We start from the raw sequence: 25,498 nt of genomic DNA, 5'->3' as shown, positions 1-25,498 counted from the left end.
AATAGTTTTTTTTTTTTTTAAATGTATTCGTCAGTATTCCATTAAGTTTTCCCGCACAGTAGTAGTTTGGCTCGAGGCTGCTACAGTTTAATCCTGTAAACAATATAAAAATCAATAAATATATGCAACTCACCATAGCAGTTTTACACTTGAACGGGAGACAACTGATGGACAAGGCACAACCCAAAAAAATTAAATACTATTTTTTTCTAAAAAGGTTTTATTAGTCAAAGAAAATTGGCAACAGCCAGTTGGAAACCTGCTCAATTTCAATAGGGCATTAATGTTAGAGATGACTTACTGATTTATTCATTACAACCCCCCCCTCCCAACCCCATCATGTTTACCATCTATTGTGCTGAATCCTTCCAAGGAGATTGCTCCAGCGTACCTCTCGAGGTCCTCGCTTTGCTCCTTTAACAAAAAAATGATATCAAACGCCTCCATGCATCCTAAGGCCTCCAAGCGTCAAAAACAGGAAAAATTCTTTGGAATGGCCAATTTGATTGTGTGAAAAAATATCCACATGAATGCGGTTTGGTTGGGACAGGAATCCACTCCTATGATCCATGTAATTTGATCCCGCTCCATGAATCCTTGCAATTGATCCTCCCTATCCTATGAACTCCTATGATTTGAATCCAATGATCCAGCTCCAAGGATTCTGATCCAGTGAGCCCTCTCCAATCCAAACCTTTATAACCAGCAAAACCAAAAAAGAGGAGGCAGAAAGTTAGATACTGTTATTAAAAAACAGTTTCTGGGGAGTGGTCAGTTATGTGTGCCATCGATTAAAAAAAGATGTGCACCAATAAGTACCATATCCCCAAAACAAAACTAAATGGTGAAGCAAAGTTACTTTAAAAATATAACAATTATTAGAGGGGTACATATCTACACATGCTAATACCAACTTTCATTGCTACACTTCTGGCAGTGTGGTTGGAAATAGGTCAAGATGAAAATTAAAGGTATAAATTTAAGCCATAACTAAACTTAACCCATATGCTCAGCAAAACAATCTTCTAGGCCTGTTTTGTACTTATGGCTCATCTCAGGAGTATGGCTTTGGGAGGGATTACTGTAACCAATAGCCTAACACTCCCCTCTTTTAGGTCATACCCAGGTTGAACACTTAAGCAAGTTTGCATCAATCACACAAGAGGACATGCAAGGTTTAGCAGTATTGATATTATATATATTTGATTACTTGAACTATAGCGTGTAGAAAAGCAATCTTGTTAACCTGCGTATTTAAATGCTTTGTGTGAAAGCTATTTCCCAAGCACCCAAAACAAAACCAGGGTAAGGTTTTTTTTTACATCTAGATACAGCTCTACAAATATTTATATGGCCAGCATTCTAATCACAAACTTTCATTCACGTATAACATCAATACTGCCAAAATCGTTTGTGACGGTAGCACTGGAGTCATACCATTGCCTCCATTATTGATTGATCCTCCTCATGTTTCCTTTTGACAATCCTAAAATGATTGAAATGTGCTCCAAAATCCTTTAATCCAAAGCATTCTTAATCCATCTCTTCAGTTATGTCTACAGAAAGACACACGAAAAGGCAAGGTAAAATATGAGACTCCCCAAGAGACAAATTAGCCACATAAACACCCAAAATGCTACTTCGTACAAATCACAACCAGCAGACATTTACACAAACACAAGCCTGAAAAGCATTGTGGGTAATGAAATTTGAGCAATTCTATCGCACATAGGTTAAAATGCAATTTACTAAAGACAAGAGGGGAATGTTTTGGTTAAGGAGCAAATATTCAGATTACACAATGATACCCAACACATTTGAAACGGTGAATAAAACGGGCTGAATTTAAAAAAAGAAAGACTGGACTGGAAAGAACTGTATAACGAGAGTCTACAAAAAAGCATTACTATGGACTTTATGTACGAGAACGTGATCTGCTATGACGGGGAGAGTAGCGTGGAGATCCTCTGCTTCTTCTAGGAGAATAACTGCGGCTTCTGCTGTTGCTTCGACTACGGCTTCTGCTACGACTACGGCTTCGAGATCGCGATCTTCCATAGCTTGGACTTCTTGGGCCATCAACTTTAACACGGATGTAGGCAGTTTCCCCCTATTAAATAGACAGAACTTGCCATTGAAAGATCCAACATCCTTTGCCATTATTCAGGCATGCCGACATGAAATATTTCAACAATCTGGGTTTACTATACAGCTTTGGTTAGCCCACAATTGACTACTTTACCTTAAATGTCCAATCTCTTAAAAAATATCCTTTGATACAAAACAGAACTTGAAAACCTACCTCGTGAGATCTAAATTTAGTGTTATCCAGCTTTCGAACTGCGTAGGTCATATCTTCCTTCCGTACAAACTCCACGACACCGGTTCCATCTCGGAAAACATCAGCATAACATACATCACCTGCTTCACGCATGTGATCCTTCAAATCCTGCCAACTTCCACTAGGAGGCAGTCCTGAACCAAAAAAGTATATAGCGGCACCAATTAATAAGCAGTATGATCAAGACGACGTAAGTGTCAAGAACTGCAAAGTCAAATGTCGATAAAAATAAACTAAGCAGGTAAAACGGCAAAAACAAATCAAGTGTTACTTTCACACATTCAATGATTAAAAAGTTGTGCGCTTACAGAGAACCCGAACTGTACTTCACTAACTTAAAGCTCCACAAAAGTAGACCCGATACCCCCATAAATCTCAACCATGTCTAAGGTAACTACCCATTTGGCAAACTCCCAACCACGCACCCATCTCCTTGCAGTCCAAAACTTGCCCTAAAGATCACTTTATTAGTGCAGCTCATGGTAAATACCACCACAAGAGATGCAGAGCCACCCTTTGTATACGAGGCCAGGCTAGCCCAATACATATGGGGCGGCAAGTTAATTTATAGATACAGCATTTCAAATCACACAGGCAAAGGGATGGTATGATCACTGACTGGCCGGATCACACGACAATGCAGTCCCACCAGTGGTTTGCGATACTAGGGGTAGGCAAATCCAGACTACCAAAGGACATGTATCAAATGACTTGAAGCGTCATACGGATCCTAATACGCAAGATTGGTGCTGGGCCCAGTTTCTCGAGATGTGACGCCCGACATGGAAGTACCGTCCATAAAGTGCCCGTACTCCGTTAGCCGAGATTAATGCACTTGGATACCTAGCATGATGGGAATCTGGTCTCTCAAATGACGAGACAGCAGGAAGATGAGCAGAGCTGTAGGTCACTACGCATCCCGTGTGTGCATGTATGCAAGGGAGCTAGTCTAAATGACGGTTGTAACTAGAGAAATTAATAGCTGGCTAAGTCTACGAGGAGCACTTTCAAAGTGCACAGCGAGACGTTTTATGCTGCACATTTATTAAGGTTCACCGGTCTGAACCTGGAGGAACCAGCTACTAGGGTCTTCGGGGAGCTACGAGCTGTCCCCTGTGTAGAATCCTATTTGCGTAAGCACGGTTGTGTAGAATGCCCCCTTATCATAGACCCCGACTTCGGGGAAAAAGCGTCTTACATTTACAGCGCGTCCCCACGCCGTTAAGGGGAAGCTCGAACAAAGAACAGAACATTGTCAATCGGTCCAGCACTGTCTGCGAGTCTTAACTATGCTTATGTTCTCTGTAAAACTTCAAGGGGCTAAAGGGTACGAGCTTGTGTGTCAAGAAATACATTAAATGCATGCAAATATACTGCAGTTCCTGGAAATAAGTACGATGTGCCAAATACAGAGATTAGCTTAAGTGGGCGGTCACTGCAATGTGAATGGCGCAACCGTCTAACAAAGGATCACTAAAACCAAAATCTGTGCAAACGAGACCTAGAATTATTGAAAGACTGCAAGAAAATGGGGAGATATAAGGGAGAGGGAAGTAGGTATTATGAAAGAAGGCCAACTTTGCAAAGAGACGAAAATGTGGGTGAGTAGTGTCAACGGAGAGGAGGGCAGAAAAGGACAGGGGTGAAACAAAGGAGAGCATGAAAAAAAACTGAGGGAGAGGTTTAAAGAACACCTTGCGCGGGGGTGGTGGAAACAGGGAGCAAGGAGTCAGAGGTGGAAGAGGATAAGAAAAACTGGCACACGGGAAAGAAGGTTAGAGGTCTAATGAAGGAAGGACGGGCAACCCTGTGCTCAAAATTGCTTTAACAGTCCAGCAATCTAGAGACTCCACAAGCTGTTGCATTTTATTTTGGCAGGTCAAGTCTAAGGATTGATATGTTAAAGGCAATCAAGTTCAGCTATATGCAGGCTGTGAAGTGGGAGAAACCTCAATCTAACGCACATCTCTATTTTGTATTGCAAACCTCTAACGGGTCTTGATCGGGTCCGGAGCATAGAAGTCGAGCCGCACCTCACATGGCCGAATCCCATGTACCAAAAGGAAGCCATTGGGGCAGGGAGTATGGTGTTAAGACGGAGGTTTCTTAACATGTCCACTCAATAAATTAGTCCGAATCAGTGTTGTAATGCGCGTCAAAATGTTGCACCACATTACCCAATGATCGTGTGGTGCCCATTTATTTATTTTCATACTACTGTGAACGTATCCCTAAGCAGGACAAACACCCACAGCAAAAAAATAAAGATACCCACCTGAAACAATCACTCTGTATTCGGAACGTCTAGATGGGGGCCCATATCTACCCCTAGGGGCGCCGCCGCCACCACCACCGCCGCCACCACCTCCACCACCGCCTCGTCCTCCTGTTCCTCTACCACTACGGGGAAACTCTACCCGCAGTCGGTAGCCGTCATAGTCGTAGCCATCGCGCCCATATACAGCATCTTCGGCATCCCTGAAGGAAAAACAACATTTAGTTATCACAGTACCAATACCTACAAAAATTAAGGTAGTTGAATGACATTTAGCGAATGGACTACGCAGCCATTTGTTGAAGATAGGCGGATGTATCTGCCAAGGTACAGGGACCGAATTTCGCGAAATTAATAAAAAAAAAACCGATGTCCGTGCGTATGTGATTTATAGATAGGAATTGTGGCCAAATGGTGTCACATGCGCTTGATACAGCAAGCAATTCGACATGGAAGCCACAAGTATCGAGCACTCCATTATCAAGCGCTAGCACATGCAGCTTCCTATACATTACAACGTGCAGAGCACGTGAGGGCAACGGGCCTGCGTTAGCGACCACCGAGAAGTATTGGGGATTCCCTGTTCTGTAGTCCCTCCACCCACAAGAAATAGGCGGGCGCGTGCAAGGGAGAGTACAAAACAAGACTCCATTATAAAAAAAAAAAAAAAAGGATTTGCAACACATGCTGTACCAGTAGTACGAAACTATATTGAGTAGTTCCTGCGATACAATCTAACGTTACTGACCTGCTGTGTTTATTAGAATACCTTTAGATTAAATTTTTTTATTGGAATTAGCGGTTTACGTTTGTAAAAAACAAGGCTAAGATTGCAAAAAACAAAGCAAGAGGATAGCATAATATTAATACAAAAGAACCAATAAGAATCTCCATACACGTCCGATATAGTACACGCCACCCCTCCCCGCTTCGCGCCCGCCACGGCCAAGAAGCAGTAAAAGACGGTACCGCCCACGCAATCTAATGAGTTATGCATTCTCGCGAATACGTACAGTTCAACATTTTCAATTGTAGATCATAAGAGCCCAGCGTCAGTTTTGGTAGTTTAGAGGGACTCGCTAGTTTTTTTTTGCCGCGTCCCAAATTCATGCCTGCAACGTTAGGTACACAACAGCACACGCCATCCTACCAGTAGGAGGAGCCATCTGAAACACAAAAATTACCTATACCCAACTGATGTGGACAATATATGCCCCGGCTCCTAGTAACCTCCAAAAGATTATAAGGTACTCCATTTAGGTCACGTTTTATTCCTGTTTAACGGCCACTAGTGATTCGCTTTTGAATCCAAACAAACAAAGCGTGGTACTTACCGCGGGTCTTCGAACTCGACGAAAGCAAAAGGGGGCCCACCGCGCCGATTCTTGAGGTCGATGTCCCGAATAGCGCCATATTTGTAGAATACGTCCTCTATGTCCTTGGTGCGAATGTCGGGCGGCAAGTTCCCAACATATATGCGGCAGTCATTGTTCCCGGCCGGGCCGCGGATAACGCCTCCTGCCATGTCGTCCAGGGTGGCGGCCGGATGGGGGCGTAAGCCGCAGGCGAAGCAGAATTATGAAAAAAGGTTAAAAATACGAGGGCTGGTCACACAAATGGGAGCAGCGACAAGCGCGACACGCGGTTGAAAAGGCCGCGCACGCAGCAGGCTCACTCCTTAAATCTCTTCTCAAAATGGCGACTGCCCGCCTCTTGTCCATTCACAGCTTGCATATAAATGTGAGGTATTCTTCCGCCGCATTAAAGTAGTACCTAACGGCGATTCAATGTGTATCGGTGCCCCAGACAATAAGTGAAGTAACTATGACCTTTCTAGCGGAAACTATTTATGAAATTAGTATTTCCTATCCTTATAGGTTACGAGAGTAGTCATTAATTACCGTTTGAACTGTGTGTGCATATGGAGTGTGACGTAATTCCGGCCGGAGTAGTCCATAGGCTAAATGCGTTGCTTCGAAAAAAAAAAAAAACGGACGAGGTGAAACCCCTTCACCCCACAATGCCTTGCTGCCTTTGGTGGTGAGTTTCGCAATTGCTTCGGTTTCTTTTGATGAAAGCAGCGTGTTCTGTTCTCCCCTGTCCTTTGTGTTGGGTCCTTGAGATCTGCAGCGTCCTTAGTACAAACTCGTAGACACGCTAGCTTATTCCTAACGAAAAGCAATGTGAAAGTAAAGGGAACCTTTTTAGGTAAACCTATACAAAACGGTATGTCGAAAGCAGTGGCAATCAACAGCTTTCGTGTCGGGCCGGTGAAAACAAAAACAATCTGCAGGTAATTTTTTCTTTGTTGCAGTTTTATTAGGAACTCGATCCGAAGGTATTGGAGCGCTTTGTATGAGCAGCAGTTAAGTTACACAAGGACAGTGCTAAAACCTGGCATAATTTAATGGTGCATTTTTATTACTGTTTGGCATCATGCAGTGGCAGCCCCCGCCCCAGCGCCTTGAGACCCTCACGGATGAGTAGAGCACTTTACAAATGTTTTGATTGATTGATTGCGAACAAAGCCATTACATTATTGGTAGGGCAGCTCCACTACATTTCACAGAAACTCCGTGTAGTCTAATCCCTAAAACAACAAAACAAAATGTACTTTGTTCAAATGCACGTAAAGTTTGTTCTGCACAATGTCAGTGCTATAATTATCTCCACTTAGCAATACAATGTATTTTACACGCACACATGCAAATATATATATATATACTGGAAAAAGAAAGGTTAAGGTAACAGGTGAACATATCAGTTAAAAAATGTTTTACGCTATAAAAACAGTGAAATTAGCCAGTTATAGTTATGTTATGTTATGTTATATTGATTTATTATGCGCACAGCTACTCCAGCCAAGGAGCGTCCCGGCGCAAAGACAAGGAGGAACACAACACAACAGAAACGGGAAAACCTGAGATGAACAACTAAAACAAAAAAGTCTTAATGGCTCTCCGGAAAGAAAGCAGATCGTCTAACTGACGGATTTCAACTGGGAGGGTGTTCCAAATTAGTGCAGCTTTCACGCTGAAGGAACGACCCCCCATCCGACTGAGTCTAAATCTAGGGACCACAGCAAGGGCCTGGCCCTGAGATCGGAGGCTACGAGTGGGGACATAGAAAGAAATAAAATTGGACAGGATTTCAGGGCCTATACCTCTTAATATTTTAAAAGCCAAGCAAAGGACCTTGAAAAGAATACGCTTCCTTACAGGGAGCCAATGCAAGGAACGGAGGACATTCGCCACCGGGCAAAATCTGGGTAGGCCAACAATGGCTCTGGCCGCAGCATTTTGAACCCGCTGTAGGCGAGTTAACTCAGCCTGATTAGCCCCAGCCAGAAGAGAGCTAGCGTAGTCCAGGCGAGAGATGATAGTAGCCTGGACTACAAGCTGTCTGGTTGGGGCATCAAAATATTTAAGAACTGGTCTAAGTCCTCTTAACAGACCAAAACAACAGGCTGCCGTTTTTTTGGTATGTCCTATGAAGGTAAGGCCAACGTCAAACCAGACCCCACGATTTTTCACCTCCGACACTGGGGTCGGAGTGGGGCCCAGCTCAGAAGGCCACCACTGATCGCCCCAAAGCTCCACTCCCTTCCCAACAACCATCACCTCTGTTTTTGTGGCATTGAGCTGGAGACAGTTTTCTGTCAGCCAGCAAGCCACCGCCTTCAGTCCAGACTGAAACCTGGGGGCATCTTGATGAACATCTCCGCTAAGGGTAACCGCCAGCTGAGTGTCATCGGCATATGAGACCAGAGTGAGGCCCCACTGCCTCGCGACATCAGCCAGCGGTCTCACGTAAAGATTGAACAACGTGGGACTTAGCGAAGACCCTTGCGGAACCCCCATGGCCAGAGGCTGGAAACTGGACGAAAAGGGAGGAATGGCCACACAGAAGGAACGGTTGTCCAGGAAGGAGCGGAACCACTGCAGCGCCAGACCACTGACACCGATCTCCTCAAGCCGATGCAGGAGGATGCCATGAGATACGGTGTCGGAAGGCGGCGCTGAGATCTAACAATATCAGCGCCGCCGTCTGACCCGCATCCAACCTAGCACGCAGATATTCTACCATTGCGAGGAGAGCGGTCTCCGTGCTGTGACCAGCGCGGAAACCGTTCTGTGTGGGATCAAGGGCGTTGGTCCGGGCTAGATGTTCCGACAGGGCCAGATTGACATGGGCCTCTGTCAACTTTGCCGGCCAAGGTAGCAGCGAGATGGGGCGAAAACTTTCAGGCTTAGACGGGTCTAAGGAGGGTTTTTTGATGATCGGAGACACTACCGCCTGCTTCCATTTAGTTGGAACTACCCCCGACTCCAGAGAGAGGTTGACAAGGGAACGCACAACAGGGCGCCCCAAAAAGGTCTGGTCTCGAAAGAGAGCAGGCCTTACTGGATCAGATGGAGATCCTGATTTAACTTGCAAAGCAAGTTTGTCAAACCCGTCCGAGGTGAGAGGGGGAAATGAAGGCAGGGTGATCTGACGTAGTGCCTCATTGGAACTTCCCAGCGGAACCCCAATGCTAGGGAAAGTCCGATAAATGGCTTGGACCTTTCCCAAAAAATAGGAAGCCAGGGATTCACAATGGGAGACAGAGCTCTCGGCTAAAGAGATAGTCCGTTTGGCCATAAGATCTTTAACCGCTTTGAAGATGGCCTTCGACGGGTTGGTGCTGTTCCGGAATTCTTCAGCATAGAAGGCCGCACGAGCACGACATATGGCCCGGTGATAAAGCTTAACTGAAGCAGCATATGCGGCTTTTAAGTCAGCCCCATATGTCTTCCGCCAGGCCCTCTCCGCCCGTCTACAGGCTCCCTTCAAGGCGCGTAAGGCCCCGTCATACCAGGGACTCGACTCGCGAGGATTGATCTTGGTCGATACAATAGGTATCAGAGCGTCCAGAGCCCTAGTAAGCCAGGAGCAGAAGAGATCATACCCTTCATCAACATTGTTCAATGGGCCCAAGGGCTCCACCAACAAAAAATGGTGAAAGTCTTCCAGCCTGAGTTTGTTCCAAGATCTCCTGAGTACCCGTCTAGCTGCAGAAGTGGGAATAGTCACTGATACGGGACACTGGATAGACACCAGGAAATGGTCAGACCATTCTACTGGGGTAATCGCAGTGACTTTGGCCTCAGTCAAGTTGGTAAAGAAAGGGTCCAAAGTATGTCCCCCAATGTGTGTAGGCTGGGAAACCAGCTGGAACAATTGAAAAGCCTCTAAGTCCAAAGCGATGGCACGAGCTGTCAAACTGGACAGTGTATCGAAATGCAGATTTAGATCGCCCAGTATAGAAAAGTTGGCGCAGTCAGTGGTCAAAGTGCCGACAGTATCCGCGAAAGCATTTCTAAACAGCACGTCACTGCCCGGCGGACGATATACCACCATCCCAGACAGTGTAAACTCAGGGTTGACAGAGACTTTGAAAGAGGCGCTTTCACAGCCAGCGATCTTAAGGCTGTTCCACACACAGGGAAAACAGGACCTAACTATCAGCGCTATTCCACCCCCTCTAGATGCTCTATTCAAGATGTACATCGAATAGTCAGAGGGGCATGCCAGATTGAGAATGGCAGTGTCAGCTTCCTGAAGCCATGTTTCAGTTATAGCCAGGATATCCGGAGCTTCATCCTCAATGAGATCATACAGATTTTGCTGATGTTTCAAGATCGACCTCACATTCAGGTTCATTATCCGCAGAGAGGGAGAAGAGACCCTGCTATGATGGACAACAGAGGGAGATTTCCGAGGGAGAGACATTGGGGGGTCAAGTATCAGCCCATTGCATAGACAACGATACGGACCACAGAGAGGATGGACAGGCGGAAGTGCACAGCAGCGGCTCACCTGGTTGATGGACATCAGGCTCTCCCTAGAATATGTCAGCATGGCAACAAACCAGTAATTATCACTATCACGAACCAGAGCCAGAGCCCGCCACGACCCGCACGGCCTTAGCGCGGACGGGCGCAGACGGGCAGGACTCTGGCATGACTCCGGCCACGCGAAGACACGCCCGCTGCGCTAGGGGAGGAGCATTAAATATGCGTTCCCCCGCTGGCGCATGCGCAATGAGCGCTGTCGGACCAATCCTCACCACCCCAAACCAAGATGTCCGCCTCCCCAGAACCAGCCCGCCAAACGGCGGTGAGGGGCACGATTACAGTGCAAGTGAGGGGAGCAGAGAAGCGCAAATCCGGGTACCTAAAAGAAAATAAACAGGTGAGTTTAAAAATTGCACAGCAAGCGCCGTAACGCTCCTGCCAGCAGTACGCTCCTTGTCAGGGGGAGGGAAAGGCGGGGACTCGCTTTTAATATGCGTTCCCCCGCTGGCGCATGCGCAATGAGCGCTGTCGGACCAATCCTCACCACCCCAAACCAAGATGTCCGCCTCCCCAGAACCAGCCAGCCACACGGCGGTGAGGGGCACGATTACAGTGCAAGTGAGGGGAGCAGAGAAGCGCAAATCCGGGTACCTAAAAGAAAACAAACAGGTGAGTTTAAAAATTGCACAGCAAGCGCCGTAACGCTCCTGCCAGCAGTACGCTCCTTGTCAGCTTGTCAGTTAGCTGAAGAAACTATACCTCATTCACCCATCATGCAGTCAGCCCTGCCAAGTGTCACCTGTTAGACTAACGCATTTTAAGGCAAGTCCCCACATAAAAAATAATTATGCATTTACACTGCTTCTTCACTTGTCGAGGCGCATTGTTGTCAAAGCGATGTGTGCAGCCAACACTTGTTTGTTTATCCTTATTGCGACACGCAGTGTGAGGTGCTGTTCCGTCGTTAGGAGCGCTCCTCTTAGTTACATTTTGTCAGACCTGCAATATCCTCTGTGGTACTGCACTTGGGTCATGCTCTCTTTGAAGGATGTAATTTTATGTCAAAACGGAAGTTCCTCTTATGCTTTTTAATTTTGCTTTACTTTCGTAGCTACTTTCAATAGCGACAGTCAAAAATAAAGAACAATCTACTGCTCCCAAGAGGCTCCGCAACAGGCTAGCCAGTGGGAGTGAAACACGTAATAATCACAATTACCTATTGTATCTGGAGAGAGGAATAAAGGAGACTCAAATAAGGTAGCAGGAGAGGCTTTATTTCATGTCCAGCCTTAACGCCTCATACATAGCGGTTCCTGAGACTTCTTGAACAGGGGGCAAGCTCTACCTCAAGCCCTTGGAGAAACTCACAAAATAGACTGCACAAAGTTCAGTGCAGTCCTTTCACTGCCCATACAAAAGCAGCCACTGCAGGCCAACACAGCAAAGCACACAGCAAAGTGGTAGTTCCTCCTCACAGCTTCTCCGGCTCTTCTTCTTGGCAGTCTTCTTGCTCCAAAAGAGTTCTAAAGATCAGGGGTCTGGGCCCCAATATTTATATCCCAAAATCCTTTGATCTCTTAGGCAGACAGTGTCTGTGCCCAGCCAATACCAGTTCTGCCTTTTCTGGTGTGACTTTCTGGCAGGAGGTGGAGACGGCAGTGTCAGAGGCAGACCAGGCCCTTTGAGGTGCAAGGAAATCTCCTCCCCCTTCCCCAATTGGAGCCCAGGTCTATTCAGCCCTTTCCTGACCCACCTAGACTATCTGGAGCCACTCCTGCCCCCCAGCCTTCTGTCATCCAAATCCTAGACAGGCAATCTACATTCCAGCAGAGGCACACGGGATGACTGAGCAAGAAAATACCTACCTTCTAACAGTGGTATTTTCAAACACAGAATGTAAAAATCACCTTCACTAAAAGATGCATCTTTAGATTCTGAGTTTAGGCATACTAAACTTTGTTTTCCTACCTAACTCCCCGGGCCAGTTATGTTTATAAGTTGTTATAAACAAACTCCCCATTCTGTCCTATTGGGAAAAGGGAGCCTTGGAATAGCGAAAAACAAAATTGGCCGTAATTCACTATCCGGACATGCCACACAAACCAGGGCATGTCCTACCTTTCACATACATTGCACCCGACCCACAGGGGTACCTTGGGCCTACCTTAGGGTGGCGGACATATAAGAAAAGGGAAGGTGAGGGACTGGCAAGTGTGTGCATTGGCCAAGTCGACATGGGAGTTACAAACTGCGTGCAGACTCTGCAATGGCGGGCCTGAGTTACAAGTCAAAAATTTTTATTTTTGTTACGGTACTCTTTCGAGGACCACAAAGTAAAATATACATTATACTTTCCATTTAAAACATTTTCAATGAAATTTTCAAAAACTTACAAATTTTATAACAGACGAATTCATTAGGAGGGCTTTTACATAGTAATAAAAAGTCATTTGATTTAACGATCCTACAGGACCGATAGACGGGCTTAAGACATGTTGACCTCGCGTTTACAATTTCTGCATTCGGACATATAAAAAGTAAGTGTTCCAAGTTCTGGTTGCCCCCTTGACAGAGGGTACAAATGACAGATCTGTCAGGCCTCCAGGAGGAAGTAAAGGTTTGTACAGGAAGTGTTCCCAGGCGCAACATCATAATTGCACGCCTTGCACCGTGTTGAAGTGTATACTCTAAATAAGGCTGGCATTGTTTATATTCCTGGGAGGCTGCATAGATCTTATATGATGATAGTCTATTACAATGTAGGTGGTCAATCTCGTAGCTCAGTTTGGTAGTGAAATTTTTTAGAAAAAGTTTGAGTTGGGCTGGTGACCATGTAGACAAAATTTCCACACTAACTTTTGCAAGCTGTAGAGCCTCTCGCATGTTTGTTAAAAAGGTAATGTGGGTAGAGCTGGTCTCAAATGTCTCTGTTTTTAGTAAATTTCTTAGAGTGCCTTTTTTTGAATGAAGAAGGTTATAGGCCCACCTTATAATACTAGCTGTGGCTACAGCATATGCACTCGTGATGTTACATTCAAGTCTCAAAGCTTGTACTGGGGTAGGTGTAGAAATCCTCAGGAGTTTTTTCAATATTTTACCTTCTACTGAGTCCATATAAGTCCATTGTTTAAAAGGAATATATTCCGAGGCGTAAGACAAGACCGGTGTGATTTTGGCTCGATAGACTTGAATTAGTGCAGAGAAATGCCTTTGTCCAGTAGCTGAGTATAAACGAGACAAAGCCCCAGCATGTAGGTCACTTTTCCTTTTCAGGTGGTTGATTTGGTTGATGTTACTCATATTTTGTGAGAAAATTCTGCCCAAATATGTATACTCCGTTACTTGTTCTAACTTCTCACCACCCAACTTCCATTCGTACCTTACCCTTTTCTTCTGGTTTGAAAAAGCAACCACTTTGGTTTTGTTTGTATTTGGGATTAAAATTTTTTTTATAGAATACTTGTATAAAATATCTAAAAGATTTTGTAGTCCGAATGGTGTTAGATCAAACATGACTATATCGTCTGCGTATAGCAGGGAATGAATATATTCAGTGGCTATCTTAGGAGGGGTGCATATCCCTTGCTGCAGTTGGGAAGGTAAGTCACTTAAATACAGTGAGAATAAAATTGGAGCCAAGAGGCACCCTTGTTTCAGGCCATTTGAAGTTCGTATTATCTTCGATAGGCCCTTGTCACTCCCCATTTGAACACGGCACCAGGTGTCACTGTGTAGGTTTACTATCAAATGCAATAGCTGCTCCGGAATGCCCATTCTTCTTAACTTTGACCACAGGGTCGGTCTGTCCACTCGATCGAAAGCTGTCGAGTAATCAATGAACGCTGCGTAAATAGTTTGTTTTTTCCCTGTTGCGTACTTATCTAAAATGGTTTGGAAGATTGCTACATTATCAATGACTGAGTGGTTTGAGCGAAATCCGGACTGAAACTTTGGGATTAGACCCGATGAAAAGGCCCAATTTTTGAGCCTATCCAGGATTTCTGCTGCAAAAATCTTACCGGCAGCATCCATGAGGGCAATTTGCCTATAATTTCCCGGTATATTTCTTTTTCCTTTTTTATAGATCGGGATTATGATGCTTCCTTTCCAGGAGTTTGGCATTTGACCACTGTCGAATATATAGTTAAATAGCGGCGAAAGCACCAGTCCCCAATCTTTATGTTCAGTTTGGTAGACCTTGATAGGTATCTGATCGGGGCCAGATGCACCCGTGCTCCTTGCCTTCCTGATATTCATAGAGACTGATACTGCCGATGTATTATTGATCTTAATATCTTTAGTTTCCACAATTTGTTCTTCCGCCTCTTCATTATTAATAGACTTATTCTCTTTATATAGCTCACGGAGGTAAATATCCCAGTTTTCCTCTGAAACAGGAGTTGCCTCCAGCTTTTTTTTTGGATCCCGTCATTAGTGCAATCAGTGACCAATATTTGCGCTGGTTGTTTTGTTTGGCTGCTTGTTGGATTTCAATCCAGTTGAAGTCCTGTTTCAGTTTTTTCTGTTTATTTTTTTCTCGTCGTATTTGATTCTTTAATCTATTGATTTCCTTTTTGTTTGCTGACGAGAAGTTCAGATACTGCGCGCGTATCAGCTTATTGAGTTGTTTTACGACTGGTTGGTTCCAGTTTTTATTCTTATTTCTCCATTTACTTTTTACTGATCTGGTATGTTCTAACTTAGTTTGTAAAGCTTGTTTGAGATTATTCATTAATTGTTCGAAATTTTTTATAGGGTCATCTGAATATATGTTAGTCAATATCTTGGTTTCGGAAATTAACAACCTCAGATAGTCCAGATTTTCTATCCCCCAATAAATGCGACGCCTTGTTATGTTTACTTCTGTTTTTGTTGTAGGGAATATTGGCTGATTATAAGAAGAGGACTGTGCAATCCAATGGGTTGAAAGGTGTAGAAGAGCATGATCACTTTCTGCATTGAATATTGTTGAAAGTTGAGTCATTTGTTCTTTTGCTTCGATCCCGCATATAAAGTAATCCAGGGTAGAAGGAGATCCATTTCCTTGCCGTGTGTATGTTGCTGGTATGTCACCGTTGATGTTACCGTTTAATATAGTCCCATTAATGCTGAAGAGAAAAGATAATAGTACGCGTCCTCTCTTATCTGATTTGGATCCTTTTGGGAATTCAGGGAGTGATGTTTCCAAAGATTCCTCTTTGAAAAGACGAGCCCATTTCTTTATTTCACAGTTTGAAATTTTAGCGTTCAAATCCCCCATTATAAGATATGGCAAGTGAGATTGATCTTCAATGATATGGGTGATATTCTCCATTAGGCGATCAAACAGCAAATCTTTATTATTACTGGGAGGTGCATAGATATTGGCCAAGTCGACATGGGAGTTACAAACTGCGTGCAGACTCTGCAATGGCGGGCCTGAGTTACCTTTTCAGGTATACTCACGTGGGTGGCACAATCAGTGCTGCAGGCCCACTAGTAACATTTGATTCACAGGCCCTGGCACACTCAGTGCACTTTACTGGGACTAACAAGTAAATCAAATATCCAATCATGGAAACACCAATCCATTACATAATTTACCACAGGAGCACATGCACTTTACCACTGATCAGCTGTGAGAAAAGTGCGCAGAAACACTACGCCAGCAAAATTCAGTCAAAACCGGCAGGTCAGAAAGCAAAAACTCAGGGGAAACACGCCAAAAGGTGCCAAGTCTAACAGCATGTGAAAAGAAGGAATTGTCCCGTATGCTGGGATTGAGGGTCCTCCAGATGCCTAATAGACCCAGTTGTTGTATGGATAGTTTGTGTCTTGCTGAACACCACCCTCCCCCCACCGGCTCTCTGCGGATGTGTAGTGTCTATCTGTGAGTCCCAGATGAGATTAAAATCTCCCATGAGAACAATTTCCCCTGAGGAAAATCCCGCTAGGAAGGTAAGAAAAGTAGGGTGAAACTCTGCCTGTCCTATATTAGGTGCGTACACTGCGGCTATCGTGCAGAGCCTGCCCAATAACAACTCCCTAACCATGATAAATCTCCCCTCCCTGTCGCTTTTCGAAGCCTCAAGATGAAAATGAGCGGAGGAATGGAACAACAGGGTGTAGAAAACTGGCTCTATATATACTACACCAAAATGAGGTATAGTGTGTATAGAGTCCAGTGTTGTGTTTCAATTTAGATGCCCGTACATAGTTTTCCCTGAATCATGTCCTTATATGGGCACAATTCGCATTGCCCTTATTTAGGCATAGAATCCCAGTCCTTATTTAGGCATTAGCCATGCAATCCAAGTACAGGCATGGTCATCTACATCCGTCCATCCTACGTCACAATGAGTTCTTAGAAACCAGACCCTTAAACCGTCGGTACTTTCCCTAGCTAGGATTATTGATTTCTCCAAGAACTCATCTATTATGCATGAACTACTATTCCTTAGGGGTTCATCCATGACGTCTTCCTCTGCCCGATTTTACGTCAATACTAGCATTCCTAAATACCTTCCAGGTATAAATATACCTTCCCTTACCATGGCAAACCACGGCACGGCTCGGCATGACTTGATTGCACGGTTCGCCACTGCAAATTCGGAAGAGACCATATCCCGGCCTGACGCACTGACCAGACGCTGTCATCCCTGCTCGGAGAGAATCCAGCTTCCAGTGTTCTGATTCCCTTCGCGTGGTGTTAGAGTTTGAGACCCGGAAAGAGAATCCCACCTCTCTCATTCTAAAGGTATGGAGCTGACTAGAACCTAGAGGGACTCTTGGCATATAAACTTAGTATATACCATTCTATAGAAAACAGCACCTACTTCTTACCTCTCACTACACTTAGGTTAGGTACATTGGGGTAGAACTATTTAGAAGCATCAGACTATTCACTTTTTAGCCTGTGTTATTTATGTATGTGTATATGAATAATGTCATAGCTAAAAGACAATGCTATTGCAGTAATATTTCTTCTTACTGCTTACGCTGTGCGTATTATATCTTGCTTACTGTCTAATGATTGTAACATCTCATTTCTCTTACACGAGAAACAACTGTTCAATAAATCCTTTCATTGAAACGCCTGTCTATCTATTGCTGTGTAACTCTGGAGAAACTAAGCATGCACGAGTGAAACTGTTATCTATTGTTTCCACGATTCTGTGACGCGTTCTGATTCTAAGGGAAACAAAGTTATCATGTTTATGCGGTTGTCAGAAACTAATCCCTTCTTGTTTATTTGAGAAGTTTCTAGTGACTTTTGAGTTAGCTGGCACACACAAAGTAATTAAGTTTAATGTACTCGATAGGAGCATACTGACCGTAGTCCTATGCAAAAACTATAGTGTATATTATTCCAATGCGCAGAGCCTATAAGGGAAATAGGAACTACACTACATGGCGCCCAACGTTTGGTAAGGCACTAATTTAACGCTAGATACTGAAGTAACTCAGTCGTGCTTTTCTCAGAGACCCCTACTCATAATTCTCCATAAAGACGTCTGGAGTGGGTAGGTATAATATCCGCCATAGCTGAGTAGGACGAGAATCCTATGTTTTAGCAGTTTGGTTTGTTTAACATTGAAGGATACAGTGTTCTAAAATATTGTGCACCTTATCTTTGTTTCCTTGAAACTTGTTCTGCATATTTCAAAAACAATGTCCCAACACGGGGATGTTGTAGACGCGACTGACCAAGTCGCAATAGGTTTTGATCTTACAGGGTTAAATGAAACCGATGAGTGTTCTACACAGCCCACAAAATTTAAGGAGAGCCATCATTCCAAAAATTATAAAACATGGCCTAACACCAAGAGGTGGTAGAGCAGTTTTTGTGATAGAGGCACATGAATCTTTTCAGACAGGTTTTCTATTTGTGGATTACATTTCCAGAATCAAATCCAGTAACACATGTGTTTCACTTCTTCAAGAAGATGAACCACCTGAGGAATACATTCCCTTCGAGGATGTTGAAATTCCACTCACATACCAGGAGCATCAGCTCTGCTTTAAAGGCGCCCTAAAACATCACAATCACATTACCAGGCTCGGTCCAGTAGGTAGACCATGAGCAACATGGCCGATTTTAGCCGGCTACACACCTCATCCTGACATTGAAACAATGTCAGACGATGAATTACTCACTCAACTCAAGGAGTTAATACAAATTTACAGACAGTTAGTACAATATGTCATGCGGACTTTAACAGTCCAACCACCAATAACCATTCCAAATCAAACCCCTCATCAGGGGAATACACTAAAAATTACCCCACAGACTTTACACGCCGTCATGGGTAAAATGCCCACAAAACGTGAACAAATTCCATTCTGGCTTGCTCAAAAAATTACTCAAAGCGAAGCAGTATTTCCGAATACTAGCCCTTATGAGAAACACAGAATCCTAACAATCTGTCTACCAATGGGGATCACACCACATCTGGAAGACTGCACCACTTGGGGCACAGTCTTTGCTGCCATCTATACTAACACACATGGTGTTCCGTCTATTGCGGTAATACCTGATGTCCCGAAACAAATTGAAAATGAATACGGGGCAGAGCCTGCTTTGAACTTAGGTATGAAATTACTGAAAAACTTCGACCAGGCCTCAACAATAATATTATCTAATATTAAAGGGGAGGCAGCATCAGTGGCGATCCGCCAAAACTTAAGGGAATTTGATGTAACAGAACATCAACTTGAACTACCCAGAATAATAAAAAAATCCTATGAAGAATTAGGCAGAGACAGTTTAGGGGGAAAACCAGTTAAACCACAACTGTCTGAAGGTCCTGAAAATAACTTAATTAAACACAATCCTACATCTTCTAAAAAGAAGTGGGAAAACAACAAACAACATTCAAAAGAGAAACGTTCTCAATCCCGTGGTAGGTCTGCCCAAAAGGAGCACTCAGAAAGGAGGTATAACCTCAGGAATAGGGATAATTTGAAAAAAACCTGACAGGTATCAAGATACTGATACACGTTCCTCTCTTACCTTTCAGATATCTTCACAGACATCCGAAAGAAGAGGATGGTCAGACCACAAAGAAGAACGCGTGAAGTCCAGAGACGATCAACACGTTCAGAATAACAAACCAAAACCTCAATACACTAAGAAAAAGGTAGCAGGTCTGAAGAGCAGACATGCTGAGAATTCTGAGGACACAACTCAAGAACGGAGAATGGTCTCAGACAATGCTGGACAGTGCAGCAGAAGTAACAATAGCTCGCCAGAACCTGAAGGAACTTCTGGAGATAGTGGACTTGAATGAGTACATCACAGTTGAGACTGTGGACCCCATGGTTAGCTCTCCACAAACGTTATATCAAATAACACTTCGGATGGAGGGAGACATACCAAGAAAAGTGAAAGCACTCTTTTGGGAAAAACTTTCAAGGGGTTATGGCATTCTTCTAGCAGAAAAAGACTGACCACCAAAATTTGTCAGGGAGTGCCCACATGGCAAAGACATCATTATGCCAGCCTTCTCCAACCATGTTCCTAGAAATGTAAAATATACTTATGCCAGGAAATGGGCAGTAGCCCAGGACCCAGCATTATACAAAATCATGTAGGATGAGATGAGGACTCACCTCACCATAAAATCCAATTAAAAGGTCAACCTACTGCACAAAGACAGTACCCAATTAAGCAAGAAGCTAAAAACTAGGTCAGGGAGATCTTAGATCAACTTGAATACCAAGGGGTGATTGAAACATGCACCTTATCAATGAACAATCCCTTGTTTTCTGTTTCCAAACCAGACAATACATATCGTCTAGTTTTGGATTACAGACACCTGAACAGTTGTGTTAAAACCTTTGCTGTGCGGGGCGTGGCTTGACGAGGCAAGATGGCGGTCGCACCTTGAGTGCGCTCCTGGACCCCACCGCAATCCGTTCGTCAATCCACCTGCTACTAGAGCCAACCGACCCTCCTGTCACCGGCGGGGTCGCCGTCTTGCTCCCGACTGAGCTTCAGGTAGTCTGTTTTCTGTCTGGGAGGCACATCTGCGCAGAGATCGACCTGCCTCCGGAGTCCGGCACATAAGATGGCGGTGCACCCAGGCTGATTGGGCTTCCGGAGGGACTCCACGGCCTGTGTTCTGGGTGGGTGCCGGGACCTGCCCCGTGAGACTTGGGGGACTGCGGGCGTGTCGTGGTTCCCGGGGTGCTGCCTGTGTCCTCCCCGCCCTGGGGTGTACTCCCGGAGATGAGAGACTGTGTGGGCCCGCCGATCCTGTGGAGCTGCGACTGGAGTGGTGCGGCCTGGCGGGTCCTTCCCCTGGGACTCCTGCTGCTGCTGCTCCTGAGATCTGCGCCAGAGGGGCGCCGTCGGCCGCTAATTCGAGCGTTGAGGGCTGGCGGCTGTCTGGGCTTGTGCGGCACACCAACTTAAACCGGACGCAGTGGTTCCCCAGCCCGCACCTGCGCGCGCCTACATCTGCATCAGCAGTTGGAGGGGGAGTCCGTGGCCTGTTGGCCCAGCGCCAAACTGTTCCTTGGGCGGTAAGTCCCAGCAGCGGCCGCGGGGTCCCGGGCGTTCTTGGTGGGGGTCCCCCTCTTCACGCGCTGGCGGCCTTTCGTGGATGCCTGGCGGAGCTCCCTCGGGCCCTTGAGAGGCATTAATTCAGCAGCGGGGCCCGGGCCTGGGGGTAAGGGAGCTGCGATGTGGTGTCGGCCGCTATTTCGAGCGGCGTAGGAGGTGACCCAGGTGAGGACACGCTCTCCCTGCCCTCTGTGCTGTGGCCCCGGGTTTGTTGGACCTGCGCTCGCCCGGTCTGGCTGTGACTTTGGGCCCACCTGCTTTTGTTCCCGGGTTGGTGCTGGGGGATTTGGGGGTGTTTGGCCGCGTTTCTCGAGCAGCATGGGGGGCTCTCTCTTGAGTCCTCTCCACCCCGGGCAACTCAAACTTAAGGACTGGTGAGCACTATCGTCCCCGGTGGCTCGAGCTTGATCCCTCGCCCACTTCTCTGCCCCCACACCGGGTGGCTTCTGATCGCCCGCAATTGTCGTGCGGCGGAGGTTGTCTTGGGTGGCCTGTCTGGCCTGCATTCTTCCCGGGCGGGGCATTTGAGCCCGGTGGTGTGCGGGCCCGGTGACATCTGGGGTGACGCCATGGGCCGGACCGGATCGGCCAAGACCCCGGCCACTCAGACTAAAATGGACAGATTCACGACCTCGGACACCGGGGCGATGGGTGCTGTGGGCGGGGATGCACCGCCAGCGACGGACCTGTCCACCATCCTCCAGGCCATCCACACTTCACAGTCCTCTGTGGAGGGCAAGATCACGTAGGTCCGGGTGGACATGACCCTCATCCAGCAGGACCTCCGGAACGCCACGGCCAGGATTACGGAGACTGAATCCCATGTATCTTCTGTGGAGGACGAAGTCCAGCAACTTAGAGGGCAGGTGGCACGCCTCCAGTCACACACACAGGAGCTGCACCGAAGGGCAGAGGACGCAGAAAACAGGTCCTGCCGCAACAACCTTCGCCTCGTGGGATTCCCGGAGGGGGAGGAACAGGGCCACCCCGCTGAGTTTATTGAGAAATGGTTGCTATCCTGGCTCCCAGAGGGTTCTCTCTCCCTGTGGTTTGTAATTGAACGAGTGCATCGATCCCTTGTCCCGAAGCCTCCGGCAGGAGCACCGCCCGACTGGTCATTATGCGCATCCTCAACTACAAAGATCGAGACTCTATCCTGGCCGAAGCCCGCAGGCAGCGACGCCTTCCCTATGAGAACCACTCGATCTTGATCTTTCCAGACTATACTCGGGAGGTCCAGGGTCAACGGCGTTCATTCGGTGAGGTCAAGCAGAAATTACGAGCACTCAACATTCAGTATCGGCTCCTCTTTCCGGCACGCCTGCGTGTAGTATTCGCAAACAAAACTTTCTTCTTCGACGGAGGCTTGGACTTGGGCCACGGAAGAAACTTCCTCTTCGGCCCAATGGTCAGATTCCTCTGTGGGATGGTGCGGAGGTTGGGCCGGCTCCAACTGGACCTCCAGAGCCTCGGCCCCAGCGCCATTGCTCACGCAGGCGTCGTGGGCACAGGAGGGCACGCTCGGACTTCTTTTAATCCTGACCTCCCGGATACGGACCTTTCTCGCAGCCCGACACTTCTCCACAGCCCTGCTTGAGTCTGACTCGGGCCTGGCTCTGCAGCCGGAGGCATGATGCTGGCTCACTGTTCTCTCTTTTGATGGCCTTGAATACGAACATCCTACCTTGAGGAGGGGTCCTCCACGCTTCGCACGTTCCCAAGCGTTTTAGTTTGGTTTTGGGATGGTATTGCTGTTAGGGCGACAGATGCTTCTGTTCTTGAAGTATAGGGTGGGTAGAGGGCTTGGGTGGGGGGACCGTTGTCCCGTGTTTGGTTTTTTGTCTTATGTTGTTCCTATATTTCATTGCACGAGCACTTGCAGGGTGTCCCATTCCACACAGGGTGGGGCAGGGTGGCTGACATCAGGGATCCCAATCGTGCATCTCGACGTCCCGGCGCCTGGCCGAGCTTCCCTCTAGGACCTCCCCCCTCTTCCGTGACAGTCTATTGGGATGTCTGACATAGCGCAACGGTATATCCTTATGCCTCCTGCCTTGGAATGTCAATGGTCTCCTTGACCGCCTCAAGCGTACAGCGGTACTACGATATGTGCAACGCCTGGGGGTGGAGGTCCTAATGCGGCAAGAGACGCATTTACTGGGTAACCACTGCCCCTTTTTAGCACACTCTGGGTACGACAGGGTCTGGCACTCGGGCTTCGTGCGCGGCTCCCAGGGGGTGGCGATCCTGGTAAGACGCTCCTTTCCCTTCGTGGTCACACGCATCATTCATGATGACCAGGGCACCTTCTTGGCCCTGTTAGGTACCCTGAACGGCATCCCCCTTACTTTGGTGTCATTGTATTCTCCCCCTTCGTGGCTGACAATGACCCTGGCCGCCTCCGTTGAACTCTTAGCTTCTCTGCCCCTGGGTTCCACCTTCCTGGGGGGGGACTTTAACGCGGTCTCTTCTCCGGCTCTGGACACAACTGGGCCCCCGTCCCACGGCAGGCTCGCGCAGGCCAAACAACTAACGCATCGGGCTGAATCCCTTGGTCTTTGCGACGCTTGGCATACATGGCACCCACGTTCTCGTCAATTTACTCACACTTCGGTGGCGCATCACACACACGCGCGCATAGACGCCGTTTACATTCCCATGGCTGACTGCCTTATGCTTAAGGACGTCACTACCCTTTCACGGGGAATATTGGACCACTCTCCGGTGCAGCTCACTGTGGGCACCCCCCTGCCTCAATGCGTCAGACATGGAGATTGAACGCATGGTTCCTACAGGACAAAGAATTCCGGAAAGTGGTGGGGCGGGAACTCCAACATTACTTCCAACTCAACGTAGGATCGGTGTCGCCGGGCACCTTATGGGAGGCTGGCAGAGCCACGATCCACGGGGTCGCCAAGGGGCATCTCAAGATCCAGCGGCGCGCACAGCTAGACCAGATCACCTCACGTGAGGCTCAAGCCTTGCTCCTTGAAAGATCCACCATCCTGAACCCTGACGCTTTAGATGTGTGGTGCCTTACACACCTCCGCGAAAAGATTCGGCAATTGTCAATGGACGCGGCCAAACTCCTCTGGTGTTCTTCTGTTGCCAGGGTGTATGGATGGGGAGACAAGAACGGTTCACTCCTTCACAGACTGGCCACCTACCCCAGAGTGAACCGCCTCATTCCCGAGATTATAGATCAGGAAGGTCTGATATGTAACTCCTCGGCCGCCATGGCCCAGGCCTTCGCTCAGTATTATCGCAAGCTGTACACGGCCAGGTCCCCCTCTTTGTCTCTTTCGGACATATTACGAGCTGGAGCCAGCCAACTCCCTCGCCTGGATCCAGTTTTTCAGGATGATCTAGACCGTCCCATTACCCAGGAAGAGATTGGAGTAGCAATTGCCCTTACCTTGTCTGGCAAGACACCGGGTCCGGACGGCCTCCCCCAGGAATACTGTGCCCTATTCCACGACCTGCTTACCCCTCACCTCGCTCAGCTAATCAGTGAGGCAGTGGAGAAAGGGTCCTTTCCACCCGAGACTGATATTGCTACCATAGTGGTCCTCCCCAAATCCCAACCCCCCTCCCCTCGGTGCGCGGACTTCCGTCCCATCTCCCTTATAAATATGGAGCTAAAATTGTAAGCCATGATACTGGCTCAGCGCCTTAAACCGCTCTTGCACACGCTGGTCCACCCCGACCAGGGTGGGTTCATGCCATCGCGTGGTACCCGGCACTGTTTGCGGAGGCTTCACTCAGCCCTGGTCCACCGTAGTGTGCTTACTCCCTACCTCGCCATTCTCCTGGTAGATTTTGAGAAAGCCTTTGATTCAATTGACTGGGGGTTCTTAGACGACGTACTGTTGGTAATGGGCTTTGGGCCTCGCTTTCTTGGCTTAGTCCGTGTATTGTACGCTCGTCAGAGGGCGCGAGTTCTGGTGAACGGGGTCCTATCAGAACCCTTTCCGATCTGCAGGTGTACAAGGCAGGGGTGCCCCCTCTCTCCCCTGCTTTTTGCTTTGGTGATGGAGCCCCTGGCGGTCCTGATACACTCGTGTGGACGGGTGCAGGGTTTGGAATGGCCCAATACAGACAAAATTGCTTTATACGCGGACGATGTCCTGATCTATTTGATGGATCCTACGAACTCAGGCCCCCAATGCCTCCGGATCCTCCGGTCCTTTGAGCCGGCCTCCAGCTCAACCCGGATAAGTCGGTCCTGGTCCCCCTTCACACATCCAGAGAAAGCTTCGACTGGCAGTCCACTATACCGCTCTGTCGCCAATCATTCAAGTACCTGGGGATATGGGTGACTCTACTCCCTGAACTCTGCTGGGCTCTTAACGTCACCCCCCCTGGTGATGCGGGCTCGGGGGGACCTGTCTAAGTGGCAGTCTCTGCCATTAAATCCCATGGGAAGAGTCGCCCTCTTCAAAATGTTGATTCTTCCCAGATTCCTCTATATGTTTCAGAATACCCCACTCAATTTCCCA

At 47.1% G+C, this 25,498-nt stretch overlaps 1 protein-coding gene and 1 long non-coding RNA gene across 2 annotated transcripts in view; one reads left to right on the top strand and one right to left on the bottom strand.

Annotated features, from left to right (window-relative positions):
- Positions 1-1,495: 1,495 nt before the first annotated feature.
- Positions 1,496-6,339, bottom strand: SRSF1 (serine and arginine rich splicing factor 1). Its single transcript, XM_085649505.1, has 5 exons — positions 5,951-6,339; positions 4,617-4,819; positions 2,303-2,475; positions 1,908-2,110; positions 1,496-1,556 (listed from the first exon to the last, which is right to left on the bottom strand). The coding sequence occupies exons 1-4, from the start codon at positions 6,139-6,141 to the stop codon at positions 1,916-1,918; spliced, it is 762 nt and encodes a 253-aa protein (XP_085505631.1). The 5' UTR covers positions 6,142-6,339; the 3' UTR covers positions 1,496-1,556; positions 1,908-1,915.
- A 350-nt stretch (positions 6,340-6,689) lies between these two features.
- LOC146858890 (uncharacterized) overlaps positions 6,690-25,498 on the top strand; it is a 52,002-nt gene continuing 33,193 nt past the window's right edge. Inside the window, exon 1 of the long non-coding RNA XR_014979706.1 lies at positions 6,690-6,909. This is a non-coding gene — a long non-coding RNA (uncharacterized LOC146858890). The remainder of the gene's footprint in view (positions 6,910-25,498) is intronic.

The sequence above is a fragment of the Triturus cristatus genome, chromosome 3_2 (genome assembly GCF_964204655.1).
Source record: "Triturus cristatus chromosome 3_2, aTriCri1.1, whole genome shotgun sequence".
NCBI classification, from domain to species: domain Eukaryota; kingdom Metazoa; phylum Chordata; class Amphibia; order Caudata; family Salamandridae; genus Triturus; species Triturus cristatus.
The sequence above is the reverse complement of the archived record's forward strand: the minus strand, read 5'-3'. Positions and strand labels throughout refer to the sequence as shown.